Source organism: Odocoileus virginianus, chromosome 5 (assembly GCF_023699985.2).
Source record: "Odocoileus virginianus isolate 20LAN1187 ecotype Illinois chromosome 5, Ovbor_1.2, whole genome shotgun sequence".
Classification (NCBI taxonomy): domain Eukaryota; kingdom Metazoa; phylum Chordata; class Mammalia; order Artiodactyla; family Cervidae; genus Odocoileus; species Odocoileus virginianus.
In genome coordinates, this window is record NC_069678.1 from 12,001,274 (window position 1) to 12,023,877 (window position 22,604).

Here is a 22,604-nt window from a genome sequence, read left to right on the forward strand (position 1 = left end):
AGCTAGTTTAATGTGTAAAGTAGTATCGAATTATGGTTTTGATTTGCATTTACCTGATGACTAATGGTCAGAGAAGGCAATGGCACCCCACTCCAGTACTGTTGCCTGGAAAATCCCATGGACTGAGGAGCCTGGTAGGCTGTAGTCCATGAGGTCACTAAGAGTCGGACGCGACTGAGTGATTTCACTTTCATGCGCTGGAAAAGGAAATGGCAACCCACTCCAGTGTACTTACCTGGAGAATCCCAGGGACAGGGGACCCTGGTGGGCTGCCGTCTGTGGGGTCGCACAGAGTCGGACACGACTGAAGTGACTTAGCAGCAGCAATGACTAATGGTATTGAGACTCTTTTCAAGTGCTTAATGGCCATTTGTGCATTTTCTTTAGAGAAATGTCTACTTAAGTCCTTCGCCCATTTTCTCATTGGGTTGGTTGTCTTTTGTTGTGGAATCTTAGAAGTTCTTTATATATCCTGGAATGTTGAATCCTTATGCGGTATATGATTTGCAAATATTTTCTTCCGCCTTGTAGTGTTTTTTTTCCTGTCATGATAGTGCTCTTTGATATACGAACATTCTTAACTTTGATGAAGTCCGATTTGCCTTTTTGTTGTTGTTATTGCGTATGCTTTTGGTGTCACATTTAGGAATCCATTGCCAAATCCAAATATGAAGGCTTACCCTTATGTTATCTTCTATTTTATGGTTTCAGTTGTTATATAATTACCCATGGTGGGTGGGTAAACTGTGTGTGTGTACGTGTGTGTAAGGATAACAGTTCTGGTTTTTGCTTGAGTCTTCGCTTTGTTGAGCACTTAAAGCACTTCATATACTTTATATCACGGTGTTATCCTAATTTAACAAATAAGGGAAGATAGTTTCAAAGAAGTCAATTGAGGCTCAGAAGTTACATGATTTGCCCAAGTTAGACAACCAGTTAGGTAGCCATGTTGGTGCCCCTGGGGTTTTAGTAACGTGCGACTCAACTGCACAGGAAAATAATGACAATTTGAGTAGTAAACAACGCCTGTTGAGAGCCTGAGTTCAAGGGATTCCAAACCTGTCTCTCTCTCACTACGACTCCCTGCAACCTCACCCCATCTTCCGCCCACTCCAGCCCTCTTAGGGCTGCCCCGCCCGAGACCTAAAGCTTCCATTGGCTGTTGGTTACAGGCCTCATGCTCATACGAGAGGAAGTAGCCAATCAATGTGGCTCGTCTTCGCCCAGCCCGCCCGCGCTAGATCGCGTAATCGTTGCCCCTCCTGTGGCATGTCGGGAATTGTAGTCTAGTGACGCATTGCTGCCTATAGTGAAAGGAGATCGAGAACTACTAGATCCAGCAACCCGAGCGCCGAGCGGTGCAGCTTTTAGGAGTACCCCTCCAACAATCTGGATCTGCAACCGGCATCCAGAAACAGGTGAGAGAGGTCGAGGGCTGGGGCCGGAGGCAGGGGTAGAAACTCGGTCTTAGCTCTGTAGCGCAACTTTAAGGCACAGGAGGTCAAGTCTGTTGTGTCGGTGTTCCCCCGTTTGGGGAGTTGGTGGGACCGACTGGCTGACACCGTGGATGTGCAGAAACTCCCGAACTCTGCCATGTGCTTTCCTGGAATCCCAGTATAACTGCACCCTGCTTTGCTCTTCCGCTGCGAACCCTAACCACCCACCCAGTTTTGCTCCGAGGCTGTCAGCAGCCCTGGCTCTGTGGGGGTCCAGTCCCAGAACCCCAGACTACATGTCCATAGTACCCAGAGGTTCTGCTTTCACATCTCAAAGCCTGCCTACCGAGGAAGACCTGGGTTCTAGATTTGGCGCTGCCACTCCCCGGGTATCCTCCTACCTCCTAGAGCCTCAGTTTGGCCTCTATTAAGGAGGGTGATTTAAAGATCCTCCCAGCCCCCGGTCTTGAGGTCCTTTACTCTGAATTCTTCAGTCTGTGCTCCAGAATTTGGAGAAAGAAAGCAAGAGTATAGCAGTTCCAGAGGCTCCCTAGTGGAGGCTTGACGGTTCCTCAACCGGGTAATGTTAGGTGGCTTTGAGTCCTAGCCTTCTTATCTTAAGTGTGATAGCTGAGTCTCGGTTACCCAGCCGTACTTTTTATTCCCTGTGTTTCTTTCTGTAAGTGCCCTCCAGCTTAGTCCAGAAGAGAGTGGGGCATTCTGGGTACAGAGGTGAAAGGTTGGAGGGTGACTTGGGGAGCTGACAGCGTGCATCTGCCTCTGGTGCTTGCCCCTGCAGGGAGTGCTCAATGCCCCCTCCCTATGCCACCCTCCATGCTGCCTCTGTCCCGCTGGCTGAGATCTGTGGGGGTCTTCTTGCTGCCAGCCCCCTGCTGGGTGCCCCAGGACAGGTTGCTGGGTCCCCTGCGGCGACCCACCCTGGGGCACAGGTGCCCAGTCCTGGGGGCCTGGCACAGTGCCCGCTGCTGGTGGCAAGCGTGGACAGAGGAGCCTCGGTGAGTTTGGCAGGGGTGAGGGGCCTTGGGGAGGGGAGCAGCTGATTAGGTTTCTGACTTGTCCTCCCTCTTGTCAGAGCATTTTACTCCTCCCTCAGAATGAATGGAGACCAGAAATTGGATGCTTACGCCCAAGAAAGGCAGGATTTCATCCAGCACTTCTCCCAGATTGTCAAGGTGCTGACTGAGGAGGACATTGGGCACCCAGAGACAGGAGATGCCATTAGCCGACTCAAGGAGGTGAGGGATTTACAACTTGAGAGGGTGAACCTTTGCAATCTCTGTGCATGTGTGGGGTCTCTTTCTGGCTCTGGAGTGACTTTTGACAGATGTGGGAACAGACTTTTATCTGAGAGTCCATTCTGGAGGGGGCGGAGCCCGGGCAGGTCCAATCAATCCAGCTTTGTGCTTCTGGTAGGCCAGACATACTGCTTTGCATAGGTGTGGAGGGTCCTGGGGGTGAAGGCCTTGAACCAGGTAAGTCTTTGATTTTGTTGAGACAGGGAATTAGGTGTCCAGAAATCATAAGGGGCTACCTTGGCAGGGACCTGGGAGGAAGGGAGGAGGCAGTCTGAGGTGGGGCTGAGTGAAGCTAGTGTTCCATCAGAAACCCCTCCTCTAGGGCAGGAACTGTTTGTTGAGATACCTAAGTTGCCTTATTCTTCTGGAGTATCTAGTAATTCTTTTTGTAAATGCTGTCTCATTTGTCTGAGGGAAACTAAGGAAAAGAAAGTCTGTACTGGGATGGAGATTAAAAAGCGAAGTCTCTTCCCAATGAATTCCATCTGGTTGACAACAGGGCAGCAGAAGGCAAAATGAGAAGCCCCAGCAGGAGGTGATGCCATTGAAGGAGTAGCGGATGGTCCCCCCAACCTGAGTCCCCTCCAAGCTGTCCTCTGGCTAACTTGGGGAGGAGGGGGCTTGTCTTAGTCAAGTGAGAGGCTTTTTATTTGCAGATAGGTTGAACTGTGGAAGGGGGCACAGAGGAGGTGGCAGAAGAAAGGAGGAATGGGCTGTGAAGAGGAAGTGAGGAGAACTGGGGATGGGAGAGACCTGAGCTAGCCATTCCCTTGGTATGCGCGAGCGTTTTCCCCAGGTTCAAGCCCTGCCTGGGTTTGGGAGCAGATTTTAATCTCCAGTATGGAGCCTTCAGTGTTCTGAAGAAGACAACGCAGAGAGAGCCTGGGGACTGGGGAACTTCCAGCTGTGCTCCACGACTTGGAAGAAGCCAAGAGAGTAGTAGTTCAGAGGCTGCCTGGAGGAGGGGTTGGGATTGAGGAGGATGAAGTTAGGTTCCCTGGTCGCCAGTGGGAGAAAACAAGGAGAAGTCTCAGAATAGCTGCTCCTGACACCTTGCCCCTCTGCTCTTTGCCCAGGTCCTGGAGTACAATGCCATTGGAGGCAAGTACAATCGGGGTTTGACGGTGGTGGTAACATTCCGGGAGCTTGTGGAGCCCAAGAAACAAGATGCTGACAGTCTCCAGCGGGCCCTGACTGTGGGCTGGTGTGTGGAACTGGTGAGAAGGATGGGGAACGGCAGGCGAAGACGAGGTTTACTAGAGTGGGGGTGCCCTGGGTGGGGTGGGACAGGAGGGATGGGCCTGAAACTCGGCTTCTCCATTGTTTCTGTGCCCCTGGTGTGCTGGGGCCAAACTTAGGAATAAGGGTTAACAAATGTGGGGAGGCTCTTTTACCAGTAGGTACAGGTTTGACCTGTACTCTAGCGGTGGGCCTGCGCCTTGGAACTGGCCATGAAGTTGTCAGCTCGCTCTTCTGAGCAGAGGACAGCCATGAAAGTGAGATAGTTCTTCTAGAAGATTATCCTATGGCAGAGATTGAAAACTGGAAGCCTATTGGTAGTTTTCGAAAATATTTTAAAATTAAGTTCCCTAAATCTAACAAAAGAAGAGATTTCACATGAAACCCCAGATGTCTTGTATCACATGGGAAATTGCTAGATATGGGTCCAGAGTCCCATATAGCAACAGTTGGCCGAATTGAAGCCGCTTCCCCAAGACTGGAGATGGACTCTCTTGGGTGGGTCTGTCTCTGTTTTGCTCTAGTCTTCCTGTCTCCAAGCTCAGTTGGCTCTTGAAGGTGTATGGTTTGCTGACCTGGCCTAACGTCCCCATTTTAGGCTTCCCAGGGGGACTAGGTTCTGGAGTTGGGGGGTGCTAGGCCCTGAGGAGTGGGGAGATGAGCCCAGGAGGGAAGACGCTGTGGCCTAGGCGAATGATGGGTGATCTTGGCCTGCGGCGAGGAGAGGCTGGCCTGCGGGAGGGTGTGATGAGCTCAGCACTGGCCATGCTGCGCTCTTGGTGTGAGCAGATCATGTGGAGCTGTCTGTCCTGCAGGTGGTGGAATTTCCAACCTAGAGCTTGTAAGGGAGATGGGGCTATACAGTAGGGATTTGCCTCCAAGGGGGTAAAAAGATGATGGCCTCACTGAGGATGGGGCCCCTTGTGACAGAGGTGCCCTTCTAGGGATCGGTGGTGCTGAGGGAGCCCATAGCCACAGACAGCAGGCAAGGAGTGAAGGGCAGGAAGATAAGGGCAGAGCTGTGGGGGGCCCAGCAGTTCACTTGGTAAAATCAGTTGTTACTAACCTTAGCTGCACTGTGGGGTTGGGTTGGTTTGTTTTGACCAAACCGTGCTGCTTGTGGGATCTTAGTTTCCTGACGAGGGATGACCTTTGGTCCTGGCAGTGAAAATGCTGAGTCCTGCACTCAGTCGTTACTGGACTTCCAGGGAATTCCCATGTTTTCTTAAAAGCAGCTGTACTGTGACCATTTCCCCCAAGATCCCATTTGAGCAGTCCACCACTGTTTTGGATGATTTTTGTTATAATCTCTGCTTTTATCTTCCTTTCACTTCTACCACATCTCCTTCAGCCTCTTACTTTTCTATTTCAGCATTTACCTCCGAAAAACAAGGACATATGCCTATATAACCACAATACCATTTTCACATCTGTCATAGTCTGTTTGGGCTGCTATAACAAAATAAGATGGTTGGATAACGTCACCAATTCAATGGACATGAACTTGGGCAAACTCTGACAGGTAGTGAGGGACAAGGAGGCCTGGCGTGCTGCAATCCATGGGGCTGCAAAGAGTCGGACACGACAAAATACCAGTGACTGGGTAACTTATAAACAACAGAAATTTATCTCTTACAGCTCTGAAGGCTGGGATGTCCAAGATTAAGGCACCCACATGACTGGGTCTTACCAGGAGTCAGACTTCTCTTCCTGATTCATAGCCAGCAGCTTCTTGCTATGTCCTCAAGTGGAAGGGGCAAGGGAGCTCTTGGAGGTCTCCTTCTTAAGGGCACTAATCCCTTGCATGAGACTTCCACCCTCATGATCTGAGCACCTCCCAAAGGGTCCACCTTCTAATACCGTTATCTTTGAAGGTTAGGATTTCAACATAGGAATTTTGGGGGGAAGCATTCAAATCAGAGCAACAGCCATGATAGTTAACATTGATATTATAATATTATCTAACATATATTCCATATTTAAATATTCATAATTCTTCCCCAGTTGTCTACTATAAGGTGTTTTTTTTTTTTTTAAACATCTCGGATCCAGGCAGAAGTGATGCATTGCATTTGTTAGTTTTTCTTCAGTCTTTAGAAACTTCCTCCATCATAATGGACTTTTTGAAAGTCTAGGCTGATTATTTGATAGAGTGGCTCACAGCCCAGTCTGATTAGTATCTAGAGGAAATAGGCAGGGTAGACATTTTGGTAAGGATGCAGTATGGGTAATGTGGTGTGTTTCTCCTTACTTCCCACTGTTAACGCATACCTGGGGAGATTACTAAAAAAACCCAACCCAGTACTGCGGTAAAATCCCTGTAGATTTAATGTTTTCCTAATAAATAGAAAGTGCGATTGAGGGGCAGAGGAGATTGAGGGAGGCCAAGGAATGAGTGCCAAGGATCTTCAGAGACGATCCTGGTTGAGTGGTGCTGGTTGAAGCCAGCTGGCCCTTGCAGCCACTCGGGAGGCAGTGGGGCCGTGGCTTCAGGGAACAGTGCCACTCCACATGGACACATTGGAAATAAAGTGTGTGCCCCACTCGAGGGCGAGGTCAGAGGGAAAGGTGCAGATGGAGGCCTCCTTCCCCGGGGACTTGGCCTGGAACGACAGCCCTGTCTGCACTGTACACAGCTGAGCTGGTAGCTAGTGGTGGGTACTTCTCCGGGCCATGCAGACCCACTGGGACACACACAGGGATCAGGGTGGGGTGAAGGTTTATAAACTGGGTCTTCAAGGAATTCCTATCAGTGGTTCAGTGCTTAGGGCGCAGCACTTTCACTACTCAAGTAGGGCCCAGATTCAGTCCCTGGTCGAGGAACTAAGATCCCACAAGCCATGTGGTGCAGCCAAAAAGAAAAAAAACAACAAACTGTGTCTTCACAAGCTGTTTGAGGGAGCCAGAATGTGTAGCCTTGGTGCTAGAAGTATCCCCGGGAGAAGTTACGGTGGTTCATTCTCTCATGTATTTCTTAGACAAACATTTATGGACCAGCACTGTGCTGGGCTTTGTGAATGCCATGCAGTCAAATATTTCATCCCTGCCTCAAGGTAGTTCACAATCCTGCAGGGAGCCAGCATAGTCTGGTACTTTCCAGTAGGCTGGCACTCAGAAGAGGAAGCCTTTTGAAGATGTTTAAGAGCCACGGGTGAAAGTTACCAGGAGTCAGACTTCAGTTCCACCCTATTAGACCCAGGCTCCAAAATGAGCTTCCTGAGGTGGGGTTTTGTTCCTGTTTGCTGGAGTGGGTAAGCAGTGCCCGGAGAGAATGCAGGAACTGGTCTTTCTTGTTCCTGAAGTCCTGTAAAGTCATGCTGCATGAAGAAATCTTGCTTGAAACCCTCCCCGAAGCTTTTGGCCAGGGAGGAGTACAGTATATGAAGATATTTCATCATCTCCCTGATACCAGGGATTGTCTGGAGATCTGTTATGTCTCTTACTCTGAAAACAAGGGAGTTTTTTGTCCCTTTTTATAGTTGGGAAGCCTGAGCCAAAGAAGTCATACAATTTTCCAAAGTCTTACAGCCTAGATTAAAAGTCCTCAGTGAACTTCCCTGGCAGTGCAGTGGTTGAGATTTCATGCTCTCAATGCAGGGGGCATGGGTTCAATCCCTGGTCAGGGAACTAGGATCCCACAGGCCATACAATGAGGCCAAAAAAAAGCAGTCCTTGGCCTCATCCTGACCGACCTTCCCTGTTCAGTGATTCTTAAAAGCAGCATCTCTGTTGCTGGTAGAAGGAACAATCATAAGGAGCCCTGGGACTCATTTCCACTTTCCATCCTCCTAGCTCCAAGCCTTCTTCCTGGTGTCGGATGACATTATGGACTCATCCCTCACCCGACGGGGGCAGACCTGCTGGTATCAGAAGGTAAGTGGGTGGGAAGGTAGCAGTGGGCATGGCAACAGACTACTGGGAAAGGGTCACATGGAGCCTATGGAGGAGGTGTTACAGGTTCTTGGTGTGGGTCTAGGCCAGAAGTTGATTGCTTGTTTTTCTGTGTCCCTGACAGCCAGGCATAGGTTTGGATGCCATCAATGATGCTTTCCTTCTGGAATCATCCCTCTACCGCCTGTTGAAACTGTACTGTCGGGAGCAGCCCTATTACTTGGACCTGATTGAGCTCTTCCTGCAGGTGGGCTGCAGACTAGGGCTCCTACATGGCCTTGGCCTCTGTGGGACGTTCTCGTCCAGATATGCCATGCTCACTGTCCTCTATGGGACATTCTTGTTTTAGGGTGATACCCAGATTTGCCTGGAAGGGAAGTAATTGAGGGGAGGGGGTTGGGGCAGGTGGTGGGACAGCTTCCCTGTGTGTGATTGAAAGGAGTGGTACAGGGCATGTGTGTGACTGTGGGGGCCTTGAGTTCGGGAGCCCTCTCTTCCTCCTGCCTTTCTGACCACCCAATTATCAACTGCTATGGGACGTAGGGCCCAAGATTTCAGAGTTTTCCCGCCCTGGAGAAAGCCCAGTTCACAGGCCATCTTCCTGCTCCTTAGAGTTCTTATCAAACTGAGATCGGGCAGACCTTGGACCTCATCACAGCCCCCCAGCACAACGTGGATCTTGGCAGATTCACAGAAAAGAGGTGAAGGACCATGGGAACCATATCTGGACAGTGAGAGGGAGGGCTGGGGGGGTGCATAACCCTTCTAAGGAGTTTCTCTTCTCCCTGCACTCAGGTATAAGTCTATCGTCAAGTACAAGACAGCTTTCTACTCCTTTTACCTTCCTGTGGCTGCTGCCATGTATATGGTGAGTGAGCCTCTTCATCCCTTGCTGCCCTGCTCATGTGGGCCTTTCAATAAGGAGGCCACGGAGCAGACATGCCCCCACTATGAATGGCTGAGTGATCTTGAGCAAGTTACTTAATCTTGCTGAGCCTGTTTCCTTAGCTATAAAATAAGGATAAAATCCCCACCTGTGGGACTAATTATGAAAAGAACCTAGTGGTTTACATGAAAGTGGACAGCCCATCTAGGGGGAACAATGAATTCTCCATCTGTGTACAGTAGTAGGAGTGGGGAGGAGATAATTCAGGCTGAGGGAGAAGACTAGATTCAAAGGCAATCAATGGGATTAACTATGCTGACCTTCTCCAAGTTTCCTTTCCATAGTGAAAGAATTTGGAAATGGTAAAAAGATTAGGAAGCAGGATCAGAGCGACTCAGAGACTGAGCCTTGTGAGAGAAGAGAGTCTGAGGGCCTCCAGAATGGACTCACCTCTGCTATGACTTGCAAGAAGACCCATAGCTAAAATCAGTGGGATAGAAGGTGAACCGTCAGCCAGGACTTCCTTTATCAGGGAAGCCAAGGATGTCTGAAAGGAGAGAAGACTTGGGGGGCTGTACTGGGGCAAGACCCTCTTCGTGGGAGGAAGCAGCCAGGAAGATGCAGGCACCTCTGGTGTATGACTTGTTAACCCCCTTTTCACTGTAGGCGGGCATTAATGGAGAGAAGGAGCATGCCAATGCCAAGAAGATCCTGCTGGAGATGGGAGAGTTCTTTCAGATTCAGGTAGGAAGGCATGGGGCACTGGCAGGAAACAGGCTCCAGCTTTGCTCTTTCCCTGCCTTACAGCCTCTTCATTCCTCCTTTTCTGCACCCCCTCTGCCCAGGATGATTACCTTGATCTCTTTGGGGACCCCAGCGTGACGGGTAAGATCGGCACAGACATCCAGGACAACAAGTGCAGCTGGCTGGTGGTTCAGTGTCTGCAGCGGGCCTCTCCAGAACAGCGCCAAATCCTGCAGGTGCCCTAGGGTGTGCTGTGGACCCCCAAGCTGTGGAGTAGGGAAAAGAGCAGTGGTTTTTCAGTGGGGGTGATTTGCCACACACACCCACCCTGGCATTTGACAGTGTCAGGAGACATTTTTTTTTGTCATCATAACTTGGTGTGTGTGTGTGTGTGTGTGTGTGTGTGCCTATGCCACTGGGATCCCTGGTGGGCAGAAGCCAGAGATGCTGCCAAATACCACACATACAGTAGCTTCCCACAAAGAACTATCTGCCAGAAAATTCAAATGGGCCAAGGGTTGAGAAACCCTGGGGTAGAGGAAGCTGAGGCCTGAACCCCACTGACTGAGCATTTGGTATGGCAGGGGGTGGGGTGGGGGGGGGGAGTGGGGAGTTCGAGATCTTAGTTACTCAGAGACCCTTGAAACTGGAGGCAGGAATGGAATGAATGAATGAATGGTATTGGAGAGGTTCTAGAATACCTGGATGGGGGAGTGGAGGGGACCTAGAGGTGCTGGGGGGTGGCTAATAAGCCTGTTTTCCTACCCCCGACCCTTCAGGAGAACTATGGGCAGAAGGAGACTGAGAAGGTGGCCCGGGTGAAGGCACTCTACGAGGAGATGAATCTGTCGGCTGTGTACATGCAATACGAGGAAGACAGTTACAGCCACATTATGGGTCTCATCGAGCAGTATGCTGCGCCCCTGCCCCCAGCCATCTTCCTGGGGTTAGCACAAAAGATCTACAAGCGGAAAAAGTGACCTAGAGTCTGTGAAGGTGGGGAAGGGAGGCTTCTCAATAAATTATTGTCTAGCCTGTGGTTCTTCCGTTTCTGCTTGTGTCAGCCAGGGGCGCAGCTTTGTCCAGAATGGGCAGGGTTGGGGCCAGTTGCATGGAAGCCAGAACCTCAGGCTTTGGTTTCAGGATCCCTTTGGGACTAAAAGGTCCCTGCAGTGGGACCTTAGGATGCATCAAAAGCCATTGAGCTGGGCCTGGGTGGGTGACACAGGCAAAAGCGTCAGGCGCTGGGGGCTGGGTCTGGGACTCGCCACGCCCATGCGTGAAGGGGCGCGGCTGCGCAGCGCTGGCGGGTTGTCCCAGCGCCCCTCCCCTCCTGTCTGTGCGGGCTGGGCGGGGACCGCAGCCGCGGAGCCCGACGCGGCTCCAGACGCCGGAGCGGCTGCAGGAAGACCCTGGTGAGGATGGCTTGGCCTGCGGGTGTGGATGGATGGATTGGGGCTCGCGGGGTGGGGCAGGAGAGGGGAGCAGTAAAAAACGAACAGAGAAGGGGTGGGGTGGAGCTGCACCATACAGACAAGTGCAGAGAGAATGGGACAGACATGCTGGTGTTCGCAGCAGGGTGAAGGTGTACCGCGGCCGTAGGCTGGAGCCGGAGCCGAGGTCTGTGCCGGCCAGCCTGCCGGGTGGAGTAGACAGGCTGACGGTTGCTCCTGCAGCTCGGTCCTTTCCCCCACGCCTGCCCCTTTCATGCTTCAACCAGCCGGACGCACCTCCCCCCGCCCCATTTCAGATCATCTGGGCGGGGCCTCTCGACCCCTTCCCCTGGGAGTGAGGGGCAGGGCCAGATTGCAGCAGAGAGGACCCAGGGGTCCCTTTTGGGCCCCAACCTTTTACAAGCCTCCGCACCTCCAAGGAGATCGAGGGCGCAGCCGCATTCTCTGACCCTCCCCGCCCCATTCTCGGGGGCGGGGGGGGGGGGGGGTTACATTCGACTCCACCTGCAAACACTGCAGCGGAAACTAATAGCCATTCGATGTCTATTTGCATCTCATTTAAATATTGTCCAAGGCGCCCTTCCACGCCTGCCCCAGCACCTAAGTCACCTTGGTGTCCTTCCCGCGGCCCGCACCCTCGCTGGCTGGGTTTCACTATCCCTCTCTTCTAGGGCTGCATCTGCGGTTGCCAGGCAAGTGGATGTGAGAGGCCTGATCCTCCTTATTCTCTAGAGGCCATCCTGTCGCCGCCGGCACTATGCTGTCCCCTCAGAGGGCTTTACTCTGCAACCTCAACCACATCCACCTCCAGCATGTCTCTCTAGGCTTGCATTTGTCCCGCCGTCCGGAGCTCCAGGAGGGGCCCTTGAGCACATCCCCACCCCCAGGGGACACTGGGGGCAAGGAGAGCCGGGGCCCCTGCAGTGGGACCTTGGTGGACGCCAATTCCAACAGCCCAGCCGTGCCCTGCCGATGTTGCCAGGAGCATGGGCCAGGCCTAGAAAACCGGCAGGACCTAGCACAGGAGGAGGAGGGGGCTGCCTCTCCCTCAGACCCGGGCTGTTCCTCCTCTCTCAGCTCCTGCTCAGATCTTAGCCCCGATGAGTCCCCCATCTCAGTCTACTCCAGGGACCTCCCTGGCAACGAGGATGTCCACCCTCAGCCCAGCATCGTTCCCCTGGAGCAAGGCTCCCCCCTGGCTTCTGCAGGCCCCGGCACCTGCTCCCCAGACAGCTTTTGTTGCTCTCCGGATTCCTGCTCTGAAGCTTCCTCTCCATCCGGTCCAGGCCTGGACTCCAATTGTAATGCCCTGACCACTGGCCAGGACCTCCTTTCCCCAGGGCTAGAGGAAGAGGAGGAGGCCGAGGAGCAGGACCTCCCTACCTCTGACCTTCCAGAGGCTGATGATGAGAAAATCGATGCTGGGAAAACCGAACCCAGTTGGAAAATCAACCCCATTTGGAAAATTGACAAAGAGACAACTGATGCTAGCTGGAAAATCACTGAGAACAATAACTCCGGTTGGAAAGTCAATGGGAATACTATTGAATGTTGGAAAACTGAACCTGGAAAATTCGACTCCAGTTGGAAAACCAATACAGGAATAACTGATTCTGGTTCGAAAACTGATGCAGGGAAAATTGATGGGGGATGGAGAAGTGACGTCAGCGAGGAGCCGGTGCCCCACAGGACAATCACGTCCTTCCACGAGCTGGCCCAGAAGCGCAAGCGGGGCCCAGGACTGCCCCTCGTGCCGCAGGCCAAGAAAGACCGCAGTGACTGGCTCATCGTCTTCTCTCCGGACACCGAGCTGCCCCCCACAGGGTCGCTCTGCAGCTCCCAGGCGCCTCCCCGGGAAGTCACCACCTTCAAGGAACTCCGGTCCCGAAGCCGGGCTCCGCCCCCGCCAGTCCCGCCCCGAGACCCCCCAGCTGGCTGGGCCTTGGTCCCACCTCGGCCCCCACCGCCACCCGTCCCGCCCCGGAGGAAGAAGAACCGACCTGGGCTGCAGCCCATAGCAGAGGGGCAGCCCGAGGAGGGCAGGGCGGGAAGCCCAGCTGCTGGTGAGGAGGCCCCAGCTTCAAAGGAGCCGGAGCAGCCAGGTCCTCAGGCTGGCACTGAAGGTAGGTGGCCATAGGAGGTGGCGAGAGGAGGGCTGGCCCTCGGCCTCCCCACACCTCCAAAGCTTCCGACCCGACCCCCTGTCTCCCCTCCATTCTGTGTGACTCATCCCACCCATCCTTCCCGTCCCCTGCTACCGGGAGCGCTCCGGGAAAGGGAAACTGGGTGGGTCCTTGGGTTACGGGACTAACTCTTTGCTCCCTCTTTCTCCCGCCCCTCCTTGCCTGGCTGCCCATCCCGCTGGCCTCCTTCCCCTCCGCATCTGCCCCGCCAATCCCGCCTGCAGCCGGTCCCCTCCTGCTCCCTCGGCCTCTGGTTTTTCGGTTCTCGGCTGACGGGCGCCCCCTGTTGCAGGGTGGGAGCGCGGCCGCAGCTGGGTCTTTGCTCCTGGCACCTCTGGCCAGTTGGCCAGGCGCTGGGCTGCGGCTCCTGGGGGCACCGAGTACCCCGGAGGAGCAGCTGCTGCCCGTCCGCCTGTCCCCGGTGGGGGCCTATTCGCCTCCGGCTAGGGGGCACCTTCCCTGCCTGGCCAGCCCTGAGCTGGCACTGCTGCTGTCCCCGCTCTTTCCCAGAAGTAGCACCTTCCCCCCCGTGGCTTCCCCACCCCGCCAGGTACCCGCCCCCCCGCTGCCACGGCCACCTCGTCCGCCGAAGGCCCCTCGCTGGACCAGGAGCCCACCGCCTCCGCCCAGGCTACGTAAGACGGATGGGGTCCAGACCCGCGGGCCACGCCTCAGGCGGGGCTGCCCCGCCCACTCCAAAGCCCCACCCATCCTCGGCCAGACCTTTGCTTTAGATTTTTCCCCGTTACCCGGCTGGGTCCAGCCCTTCGACCTGGGCGATTCCAAGATCATTGGTCCTGGGGAGTCTGGCCTTGCCAACTCCCCGTGCTGGGCGAAGTTTGCTGCTTTCCCAACTGCGTGGCCGGGACATAGTGGATACAGGCTTAGCCGGCTTCCACACACAGCTTAAGGGGGTCCCAGCAAATCCATTGTTAAGGACCTTGGGTCACAGCCTCTGTGGAATTCCCTGGCCAGTGCAGTTCGAGCCTGACTCCTACCTTGTACGGGAAGGGAGAAGGGTGAAGTTCGCTCAGCTCATTGGCCGAAGGGGATTCTGGTCACTCCTTCCCCTTGGGACCAGCCCCAGTGGGTTGCAGTGAGGGGCCCTCCGCCTAGCTGGCCCAGGACCCAGGTTTCCCCTTTCCGGAGCGTTCCAGCCTCCCAATCCTTGGGTCTGCTCTCCCTGCGTCTCTCCTCCCATTCCCGTCTGTCTGTCTTTCCATTGGTCCAGGCTCCCCACGTGCTCCCTGGGTCCCCGCGGACCTGACGTCCCCCCCTCCCCCGCCACCTCCCGCCAGGGTGTGGGGGGAGTGGCGGGCACAAGGCTGCCCCTCCCTCCCCTGCCCTGTCATCTCCCGCCTTTCAGGGCCCAGCCTGGCAGGCGGGAGGGAGGTGAGCACGGCTGCCCCACGCTGGGACTTCCGGGATCGAGGAGTGGGAGCTGGGCCGTGAGGAAGGGAAATGGAAACCAAGAAGTGGGGAGCAGGGCGGCAGTACTGAGATACGAGCAGACTTCCACTCCGGGAGCTGCCCTGTGCTCCCCGCAGCCCTAGGCTCCCTTTCCCAAGACTTCAGGGGCTGGGGTGTCTAGACCCATAGGAGATGACCCTTGCGAAAGCCTGGAGTCCTTGCGGGTGACCCCTGGTGTCAGTGCGTTCTTGCTTTATCCCAGTCCGTAGTTCCTGGTCGTTCGCCGGTGTCCCCGGGGCCCAGCGACTGTGGATGGCAGAAGCCCAGAGTGGGACTGGCCAGCTGCAGGAGCAAAAAAAAGGTAGGACACCCTGACTTTTGACCCTTGGTTTGGAAATCAACTTCCCCTCACTTAGGCCCTCCTCTCTCAGGGTCAAATTGTGTGAACTGGCCTCTCCGAGTCCCTCGTGGTTTGCCTGGGGAGAGACAAGGGGCTTTGAGGCTTCTTTCTCTTTCCCCGCCCCCCTCCCAGGTCTCCTGATAGCTGTTAGTGCTTCAGTGGATAAAATCATCTCGCACTTTGGGGCCGCCAGGAACTTGGTTCAGAAGGTGAAGGTGCCTGTAGGGAGGGTGCTGGGGGGTGAGGAGGGGCATGTAGCTCTGAGGGCGCAGGGGAAGGCTGGAGGTATCCCTGGACCCATGCCCATTGTGCCGCCTCCAGGCCCAGTTGGGGGATAGCCGTCTGAGCCCAGATGTGGGGCACCTGGTGCTGACCACCCTCTGTCCGGCCCTCCATGCCCTGGTGGCCGACGGGCTGAAGCCTTTCCGGAAAGACCTCATCACTGGGCAGCGGCGGAGCAGCCCCTGGAGTGTGGTGGAGGCGTCTGTGAAGCCAGGTGAAGGGGGCGAGTGTGGGACTGGGCGGAGGGCAGGGCTGGGGTCTGGCTGACAGCGCCCTGTGTCCTCAGGCTCCAGCACTCGTTCCCTCGGCACCCTCTATAGCCAGGTCAGCCGTCTGGCCCCGCTGAGAAGCAGCCGTAGCCGCTTCCACGCCTTCATCCTGGGCCTCCTCAAGTGAGTGGCCTTCTTTCTGGTGTCCCTCCCACAGCCTGGGGACTGCAGGGGTGTCCTGGGTGGGACATATGGTGGGTGTCCCATGTCCCCAGAGAAGGCCTTCCCTGTCCTAGTCTTATTTCCCATCCTCCACCCACAGAGGGCTGGTGTCCCTGACTTCTATTCCCTCCTCTCTCCCCCAGCACTAAGCAGTTGGAGCTGTGGTTTTCCAGTCTCCAGGAAGATGCAGGTCAGAGGCTCAAATGGGAGAGGATGGGCTTGCTAGACTAGGGGAAGTGGGAAAAGGGATCTCTTCTGATGGTTCCTCCTGATGCCAGAATGCTCTTGATCCAGATCTCCAATCTTACTACTCTTCTGTTTGGAACTCTTTTTGAGAAATTAATTTATTATTTATTTGGTTGCATTGGGAGTTCATTGTTTTGTGCTGCTTTCTCTAGTTACAGCAAGTGGGGGCTATGCTTCATTGCTGTGAGTGGGCTTCTCATTGTGGTGGCTTCTCTTGTTGCAGAGCACAGGCTCTAGGGTGCTTGGGCTTTAGTAGTTGCGACACATGGGTTTATCATACTCCGCGGCATGTGGAATCTTCCCAGACCGGGGATCGAACCTGTGTCCCCTGCATTGGCAGGTGGATTCTTATCCACTGCACCACCAGGAATGTCCTGCTTAGAACTCTTTTAAGGAGTCTTATTAATAGGAGTAATGACCCTAATCCTCACTATAACCTTCAAAGACTTCATTATCTGGCCTCTGCCTTCAGGTCTGGGGCTTTCCCTGGTCAACAGTCTCCTTTTCCGTTCTTCCTGCCCCAGAGCCCTACTTTTGCTGTGCCTCCTCCTTGAGTAGGGCTTCCTGCTCCTCCTGCCTCCTCATTAACTTTCATTCATCCTTTGGGTCCTTCTTCAGTGAAGCTCCATCCCCATTCCCTACCCCACTCACCCATTTTGCTCCCATGGCCCTCAAGTCCTCCTTTTTGTTACTTATATACTTGCCACTGGGCATCCCAAGTGGCACTAGAGGTAAAGAATCTGCCTGCCAATGCAGGAGACCCAGGAGATGATTTGATCCCTGGGTTGGGAAGATCCCCTGGAGGAGGGGACAACAATCCACTCCAGTATTCTTGCCTGGAGAATCATGGACAGAGGAGCCTGGCTGGCTACGGTCCATGGAGTTGCAAAGGGCACGACTGAATCGATGCAGCCTGCATGCTTGCTTGTTGCCACACCTCTCTCTAGGCGGTGGTTCCACAGCAGGGATGTGGCAGCCCTGTATCCTGCTGAGTTCCCCTCTCTCTGCCCCAGTGCCCAGTTAGAGCGAGGCCCAGGAGGGTGTTTGTTGACTGGCCAGCTCAAGCCCTTGGACGAGGCCCAGAGCAGGGGCTGATGTTAGCCTGCTCTTTCCCAGGCCTGCTGTCCCTCCTGTACCTGCCCACTGGTTTCTTCTCCCTGGCCCGGGCTGGCTGCCCCTCCTTGTCCACGGAGCTGCTGCTCCTGCTGCAGCCATTGTCGGTGCTCACCTTCCACCTGGACCTGCTCTTTGAACACCACCACCACCTGCCCCTGGGACCGCCTCAGGCCCCACCACCCCCAGGCTCACCTCCAGCCCTGCAGCAGACTGTGCAAGCCATGCTGCACTGGGGGGGTCGGCTGGCCCAGAGCCTCCGGGGGGCTTCTGGGGAGGCCCCTCCAGGCCCTTCGGCTCCCTCAAGCTCTCCCAGCCCCTGCAGCTGGTGGGAGCAGCTGACCCAGGCCTCCCGGGTCTATGCGTCTGGCAGCACCGAGGGCTTGCCTCTTCCCCGGTGGGGATCCAGGCGCACCCGGCCTGCAGCTGAGGCCGCACCGGAGAGGTCCCTGCACACGGAGGAAGCAGCACCAGGCCGAGGCGTATGGCTGGGGAGACTGTTTGGAGTGCCTGGGGGCCTCGCAGAAACTGAGAGTGGAGCCCCAAAGTCCAGGTAATGGGGTCCCTGGCCCCCCCCCATGACCTCTGACCCCATCTCAGAGCCCTCAGTCAGCCCAATTTGTTTGTTTTTGGTGCACTGTGTGCTGGCAGGATCCTGACCAGGGATTGCGCTCAGGCCCTGGCAGTGAAAGCAGAGTCCTAACCTTTGGACCACCAGGGAACTCCCTCAGTCACTCTTAATTTGAAACTCAGTAGGGATCCTTTGGGTCCGACAGCCTGACTTTTCTACAGCCATGATGGTTATATTCTTAAGTCATGGACTTTTTAACAGTTATTAAATACCTGCATGATATTGTCCATTTTTCCTTTTGGCTCTCAAAGCCAAAAGTACTTTCTGGCTCTTTAGAAAAAACGGAAATATTTGCGGACTCCTGCTCCAGGGTTTGACCATTGGTGGCTCCTTAATGGGGTCAGGTACTCTTTAGTGACCCTCTGGAGCTAAGCCTGCTGGTTCCGTAGGTCCCTTTGTGGCTTTTGGTATGGTAGACCTTCATTGTCACCTCCCTAATCACCTTAAAGGTAACTGTGTCCCATGCCTGCCAACTCTGCCCTCAGCAGTGACCAACTCCTGACCTCTTGAACTGCAGTTGGGTCTCTCAGCCTCTCCCTCCCTCCAAAGTCCCAGATACTTGGTTCTTTCTATGGAGGTGGGGTGACATCTGTGATCCTGCATCCTTTCCTCCAGGAGACCATCCAGCTGGTTGCCTCCGACAGTGAGTGTGTTGGCTCTGGTGAAGCGGGCGGCACCTCCTGAGGCTCCCTCATCTCCTAAGGAGCTTGAGGTCTCAGAACCCAGCACGGCGCAGACCCACAGGTAAGGAGGGTCAGGGAGAAAGCACTGGTGCGCACATGTTATGTTCCATGTGTGGCTTTTTCTGACTTCACAATGTGGATGGGAGGTGATGTAAAGTCAGACACTGCTTGGTTTGCATTGCATCTTTGCTGTTTATTATTAGTGTGATACTAGTTTCTCTGAACCTTTAGTTTCTTTTTCTGTAAAAAGATACTTTATATTTTTCTTATGGTTGTTGTGAAGACTAAACATGATTTTATAAAGGCATTAGTCACATAAAAGGTGTCCAGTTACCGGTCAGTTTTATTACTGTATGAGTGTATGAATGAATGCGTGTGTGTCCCCTGGGGGAACTGGGCTTTCCTTTAGTGGGGCCTTCTAATTTGTCACCAGGGGCTGTGTCATCTTTAGGGTTTGGCTTCTTTTAGGTTCTCAATCCATTGAATTTGGCTTCTTTTTTTTTTGGCTGTTCTGGGTCTTCGTTGCTGCTCGGGCTTCTCTCTTGTTGTGGCGAGCTGGGGCTACTCTCTAGTTGTGGTGCACAGGCTTCTCAACGCCCTGGCTTCTCTTGTTGTGGAGCACGGACTCTAGGATGCAACAGCTTCAGTAGTTGTGACTCCTGGGCTCTAGAGCACAGGCTCAAAAGTTGTGGTGCATGGGCTTAGCTGCTCCGTGGCATGAGGGATCTCCTCGGATCAGGGATGGAAAGCATCAAAAAGGATGCATTGGCAGGTGGACTCTTTACCACTGAGTCATCAGGGAAGCCCCTGAATCAGGTTTCTTGATCTTCCATTCAAGTACTTTTCAAGGACATACTATGTGCTTAGCATTATACTGGAGGAGGGAATGCAAAGGGAAACCTGTTGGAATCTCTGCCCTCAAGAAGCTTATAGTCCAGTGGGGATACCAGTTAATAAATGAGTGCTTACAATTTTGTGTGCTAAAGACTCTGGGGAAGGAAGATAGTCCTTTGAAGCCATACAGACAGGGCTTCTTCCCCAGGTCTGGGGACTCAGAGAAGCCTAGTGATGGTGTGGGCTATGCATCTTGCAGAAAGAACAGGATGCAAAGGTGGAGAAGTCAAAGTGTGGTAAGTGAGGAACTACGAGTACATGATTGGTGTGGCTGGAGTGAAGGATCCTGACAGTGGTGATGGGGAGGTCAGAGGTGTCAGTAGACCAGTGAAGGAAGCTGAGTATCACTTCAAGGCAGTGGGTGCCATTAAAGGGTCTTAAGCCCAGGGATGATAAGTTTTAGAAGGATCTCTACTGCTGTGTGGAGAATGGAGAGGGTGGTCAGGATTCAGGCAGACCAGTTAGATTATATGCCAGTGGTCCAGAGAGTATAGAGGCCTAAACTAAGACAATGGCAGTGAAGTTGAAGATAAATGGAGTGGTGGGAGAAACCAACATCAAACAGGTTTTGGTGATTGATTGGATGTAGAGACAGATCCCTTGTTTTTTTACTAGGAGTAACTGTATAGGTGATGCCATTTACCACTATAGGGAACCTAAGAGGAGGGACTAGTTTGGAAAGTTAAAATGAGTCATTTAGTTTGTGTATGTTGAATATGAAGCACCAGAGAAGTGCCAGTTACAATAAGGTGCTAAAGAGTGGGTCTGGAGCTTAGGAGAGGGCTGGGGCCCCAAACAAATCAACATGTTGAAGAGACGTGGTCCCCGTGTCTCTCCCAGAGCCCAGCTGATGTCTACTGAGCTGAACCAACAGGGACATACATACCTCGGAGGTGGGGAGGTGAGGCTGGCGACAGGCACCCCCACCTCACTTCATCCCAGCATCTCCCTCTGGCTCCTCACAGGGCAGTCCGGGCTCTCTGTGACCACACTGCTGCAGGACCTGACCAGCTGAGCTTCCAGCGAGGGGAAGTGCTGCGTGTCATCGCCACTGTGGATGAGGACTGGCTCCGCTGTGGGAGGGATGGAGCAGAGGGACTGGTACCCGTGGGGTATACCTCCCTTGTTCTCTAGGCCTAGCACCTTTTCCTTTCCTGCACCTCTCTCTCCCTCTGTCACCTGGGAATGGAATGGCCTGTGAATACTCACCCATGTATACTGACTGTCCCCAAAGTACTTTCCCTGTCTGCAAAATGACACTTTCTTCCCATAGCCATTTCTGCTAATATCTAAAATAAACTTTCTTCCTTCCCTCCCATACCCATCTATAAGGTGAAATCTGCTCTTCCAAAATATATAAAAAGGAATTTCCCTCCACGCCATCTCTTTCCAATCTGTATTCTGCAAAATGGAAATCTAGCCCCCCCTCTATCTTCTTCCTCCGTTAAGTGGACTGCACCTCTATATATGCCTCAGTTCCCAAGACTTGAAGGGCCTCAGTTCCCAAGACTTGAAGGGCCTCAGTTCCCAAGACTTGAAGGGCCTCAGTTCCCAAGACTTGAAGGGCCTCTATAGCCTTCTTCCTGTGTATGGAACCTTCCCCCATCTCACCCATCCCACGTTGCCTGTATTTATGATGTACTCATGCTGGACTAGGTGCTGAAGTCTGGATACCCCTGGTGGGGGAGCCTGTGGTGTTGGTCTGTCTCCTTCCTCCTTTGTCCCAATAAAGAGTGGGAGTTGAATGTGTCTGTCACTGTGGGTTTCAGGACATAGGCTATGGGGGAGGGGAGGGAGGCTGTGTCATGGGGAACCCAAGGGAGATGCTTCCTTCCTAGCTGGGTCTAGTTCTGCTCCTTGAAAGGTAGCCCCTGATTGGTGCCTGCTCACTGAAGTGCATCTCTAGTCTGAGACTTGGTTGCTTTGCTTAGACTGATATAGTAGGAGCCTCAGCAGATATGGGAGAGCTGGCAGACAGTCCCTGAAATTGTACTTACAAGCTTCATAGCTGAGGTGATGGGAAAGATTAAAAGGTGTTAAAAAGGGACACTTTTTTTTTCTCTATTTACTATTGCCATTCTGCAGTGATATAATTTTAGGAAAAAGCATAATAACTTGATGTCTATTACTTTCTTAGGAGTTAATGAGTTTCCTTTCAGTCTTCTGAAATGAGAATAGGTAAATGCTCTAGAGCCTGGAGGATGGGGGTAGAAATCACTACAAATGATTGCCTACAGGAGAATTACTAAAAGGTTAGAAGAATAGAAAGCTATAATCAGTCAATAGGAAGGCTAGGGGGCAACTGAGAACTGGTGAAACTGAGGTGAAACAGAAGAAAAACATTTTAAATTTTCCTTCATCTTTGGAAACTTGGTTAAAAGCACAATGGGCTGCTGTTAGGAGAAAGGAGAAAGTAAGAGCTGACGCTTTGGAAATACTCAGGGGTAGGGTTGGTTAGACTCAGCTGTATCATACTTTTGCCATTTTCTAAGATTTAATGTTTTCTATTCCTGGCCATTTACAATATTCATCTGCTCCTTACTTTTTTTTTTTTGCTCCTTACTTTAATTTTGCTTTTTGTGTTTGGTGGTCCTCTCAGCTTTAGACCTCAGTTTGCATTTCAGGTGTTTTCTAGGGTGATGTTTTTCAAACTGGATTCTGACTGCCTCTGAGAATTCCTAGTTGTTCAATATATTCTTAAGAGTGGGAGTACTCAAGTTAATGAAGCTTCTTCAATTGCAAACTACTACTGCAAAAGAAGTTTTATTTTTATAATGTTTTTAAGTTATAAGACAGTAGATATTAGAAGACTATGACTTTGGGACCAGTATTTCTTAAAGTGAGATCTTTGGTGTATGTGGTGGGGTGGGCATGATTCTAAAGTTTCAGAAACCCTTTACTTGTAAGCAGCTTTCATTTCCTATGATTCAACCTGCCCTCTCCTTTTTTCTGACTCTCATCCCTATGTGCTTGGTTTTATAGTGGGTAATCCTCAAAAGTGGGAGGAGTCCTAGAACAATATTGTCAGAGCATCAATGAGACCTGGTGATATTGGCAGCTGGAGCCTAATGGTTATCAGGTAACAGAACATCTTGAGATAGGGCAAAGATTGATATAAAATTAGTTCTATGCTATTATCATATATTATCCAAACAGAATAGCTTTAAGTAGATATTAAAGGGATATTAAAGTTTAAATAAAGATTAAAGAAACCTTAAATTAACTGCTACGGTATTGTTTTTGCAGCCATGGATAGACTGTTATGTAATAGTGGGATAAACCCTAAGTTCTTGCAGGAGTAGAGACTGAGCTCTTGTAGTCAATTGTCTTGAGGCTTCTGAGCAACTGTATTCTAGATGAACTCA

At 52.7% G+C, this 22,604-nt stretch overlaps 3 protein-coding genes across 9 annotated transcripts in view; 2 read left to right on the plus strand and 1 right to left on the minus strand.

Annotated features, from left to right (window-relative positions):
* PKLR (pyruvate kinase L/R) overlaps nt 1-9,711 on the minus strand; it is a 37,743-nt gene extending 28,032 nt beyond the window's left edge. For both annotated transcript variants that reach the window (XM_070467485.1, XM_070467484.1), the window contains exon 1: nt 9,623-9,711. The gene's annotated coding sequence lies outside the window, so the exon portion shown is untranslated. The remainder of the gene's footprint in view (nt 1-9,622) is intronic.
* Nucleotides 1,319-10,551, plus strand: FDPS (farnesyl diphosphate synthase). 2 transcript variants are annotated; one of them, XM_020912424.2, is made up of 10 exons: nt 1,319-1,418; nt 2,530-2,692; nt 3,829-3,969; nt 7,784-7,864; nt 8,007-8,129; nt 8,495-8,583; nt 8,678-8,750; nt 9,435-9,512; nt 9,614-9,748; nt 10,292-10,551. In XM_020912424.2, exons 2-10 carry the CDS (start codon nt 2,552-2,554, stop codon nt 10,490-10,492), a joined length of 1,062 nt encoding a protein of 353 aa, XP_020768083.2. In that variant the 5' UTR covers nt 1,319-1,418; nt 2,530-2,551; the 3' UTR covers nt 10,493-10,551. The 2 variants fall into 2 exon arrangements, with proteins under 2 accessions (XP_020768083.2, XP_020768082.2); XM_020912423.2 differs by lacking the exon at nt 1,319-1,418 and adding an exon at nt 2,262-2,452.
* Nucleotides 10,552-10,819: 268 nt separating this feature from the next.
* On the plus strand, nt 10,820-20,984 carry RUSC1 (RUN and SH3 domain containing 1). Of its 5 annotated transcripts, none has more exons than XM_070467478.1 (11): nt 10,820-10,927; nt 11,638-13,089; nt 13,374-13,784; nt 14,822-14,920; nt 15,092-15,174; nt 15,281-15,455; nt 15,528-15,633; nt 15,816-15,862; nt 17,035-17,584; nt 18,278-18,406; nt 20,205-20,984. In XM_070467478.1, the coding sequence occupies exons 2-11, from the start codon at nt 11,724-11,726 to the stop codon at nt 20,371-20,373; spliced, it is 3,135 nt and encodes a 1,044-aa protein (XP_070323579.1). In that variant the 5' UTR covers nt 10,820-10,927; nt 11,638-11,723; the 3' UTR covers nt 20,374-20,984. The 5 variants fall into 5 exon arrangements, with proteins under 5 accessions (XP_070323579.1, XP_070323580.1, XP_020768055.1 ...); XM_070467479.1 differs by having other exon boundaries at nt 15,092-15,168; XM_020912396.2 differs by lacking the exon at nt 13,374-13,784 and having other exon boundaries at nt 10,821-10,927.
* Nucleotides 20,985-22,604: the final 1,620 nt, after the last annotated feature.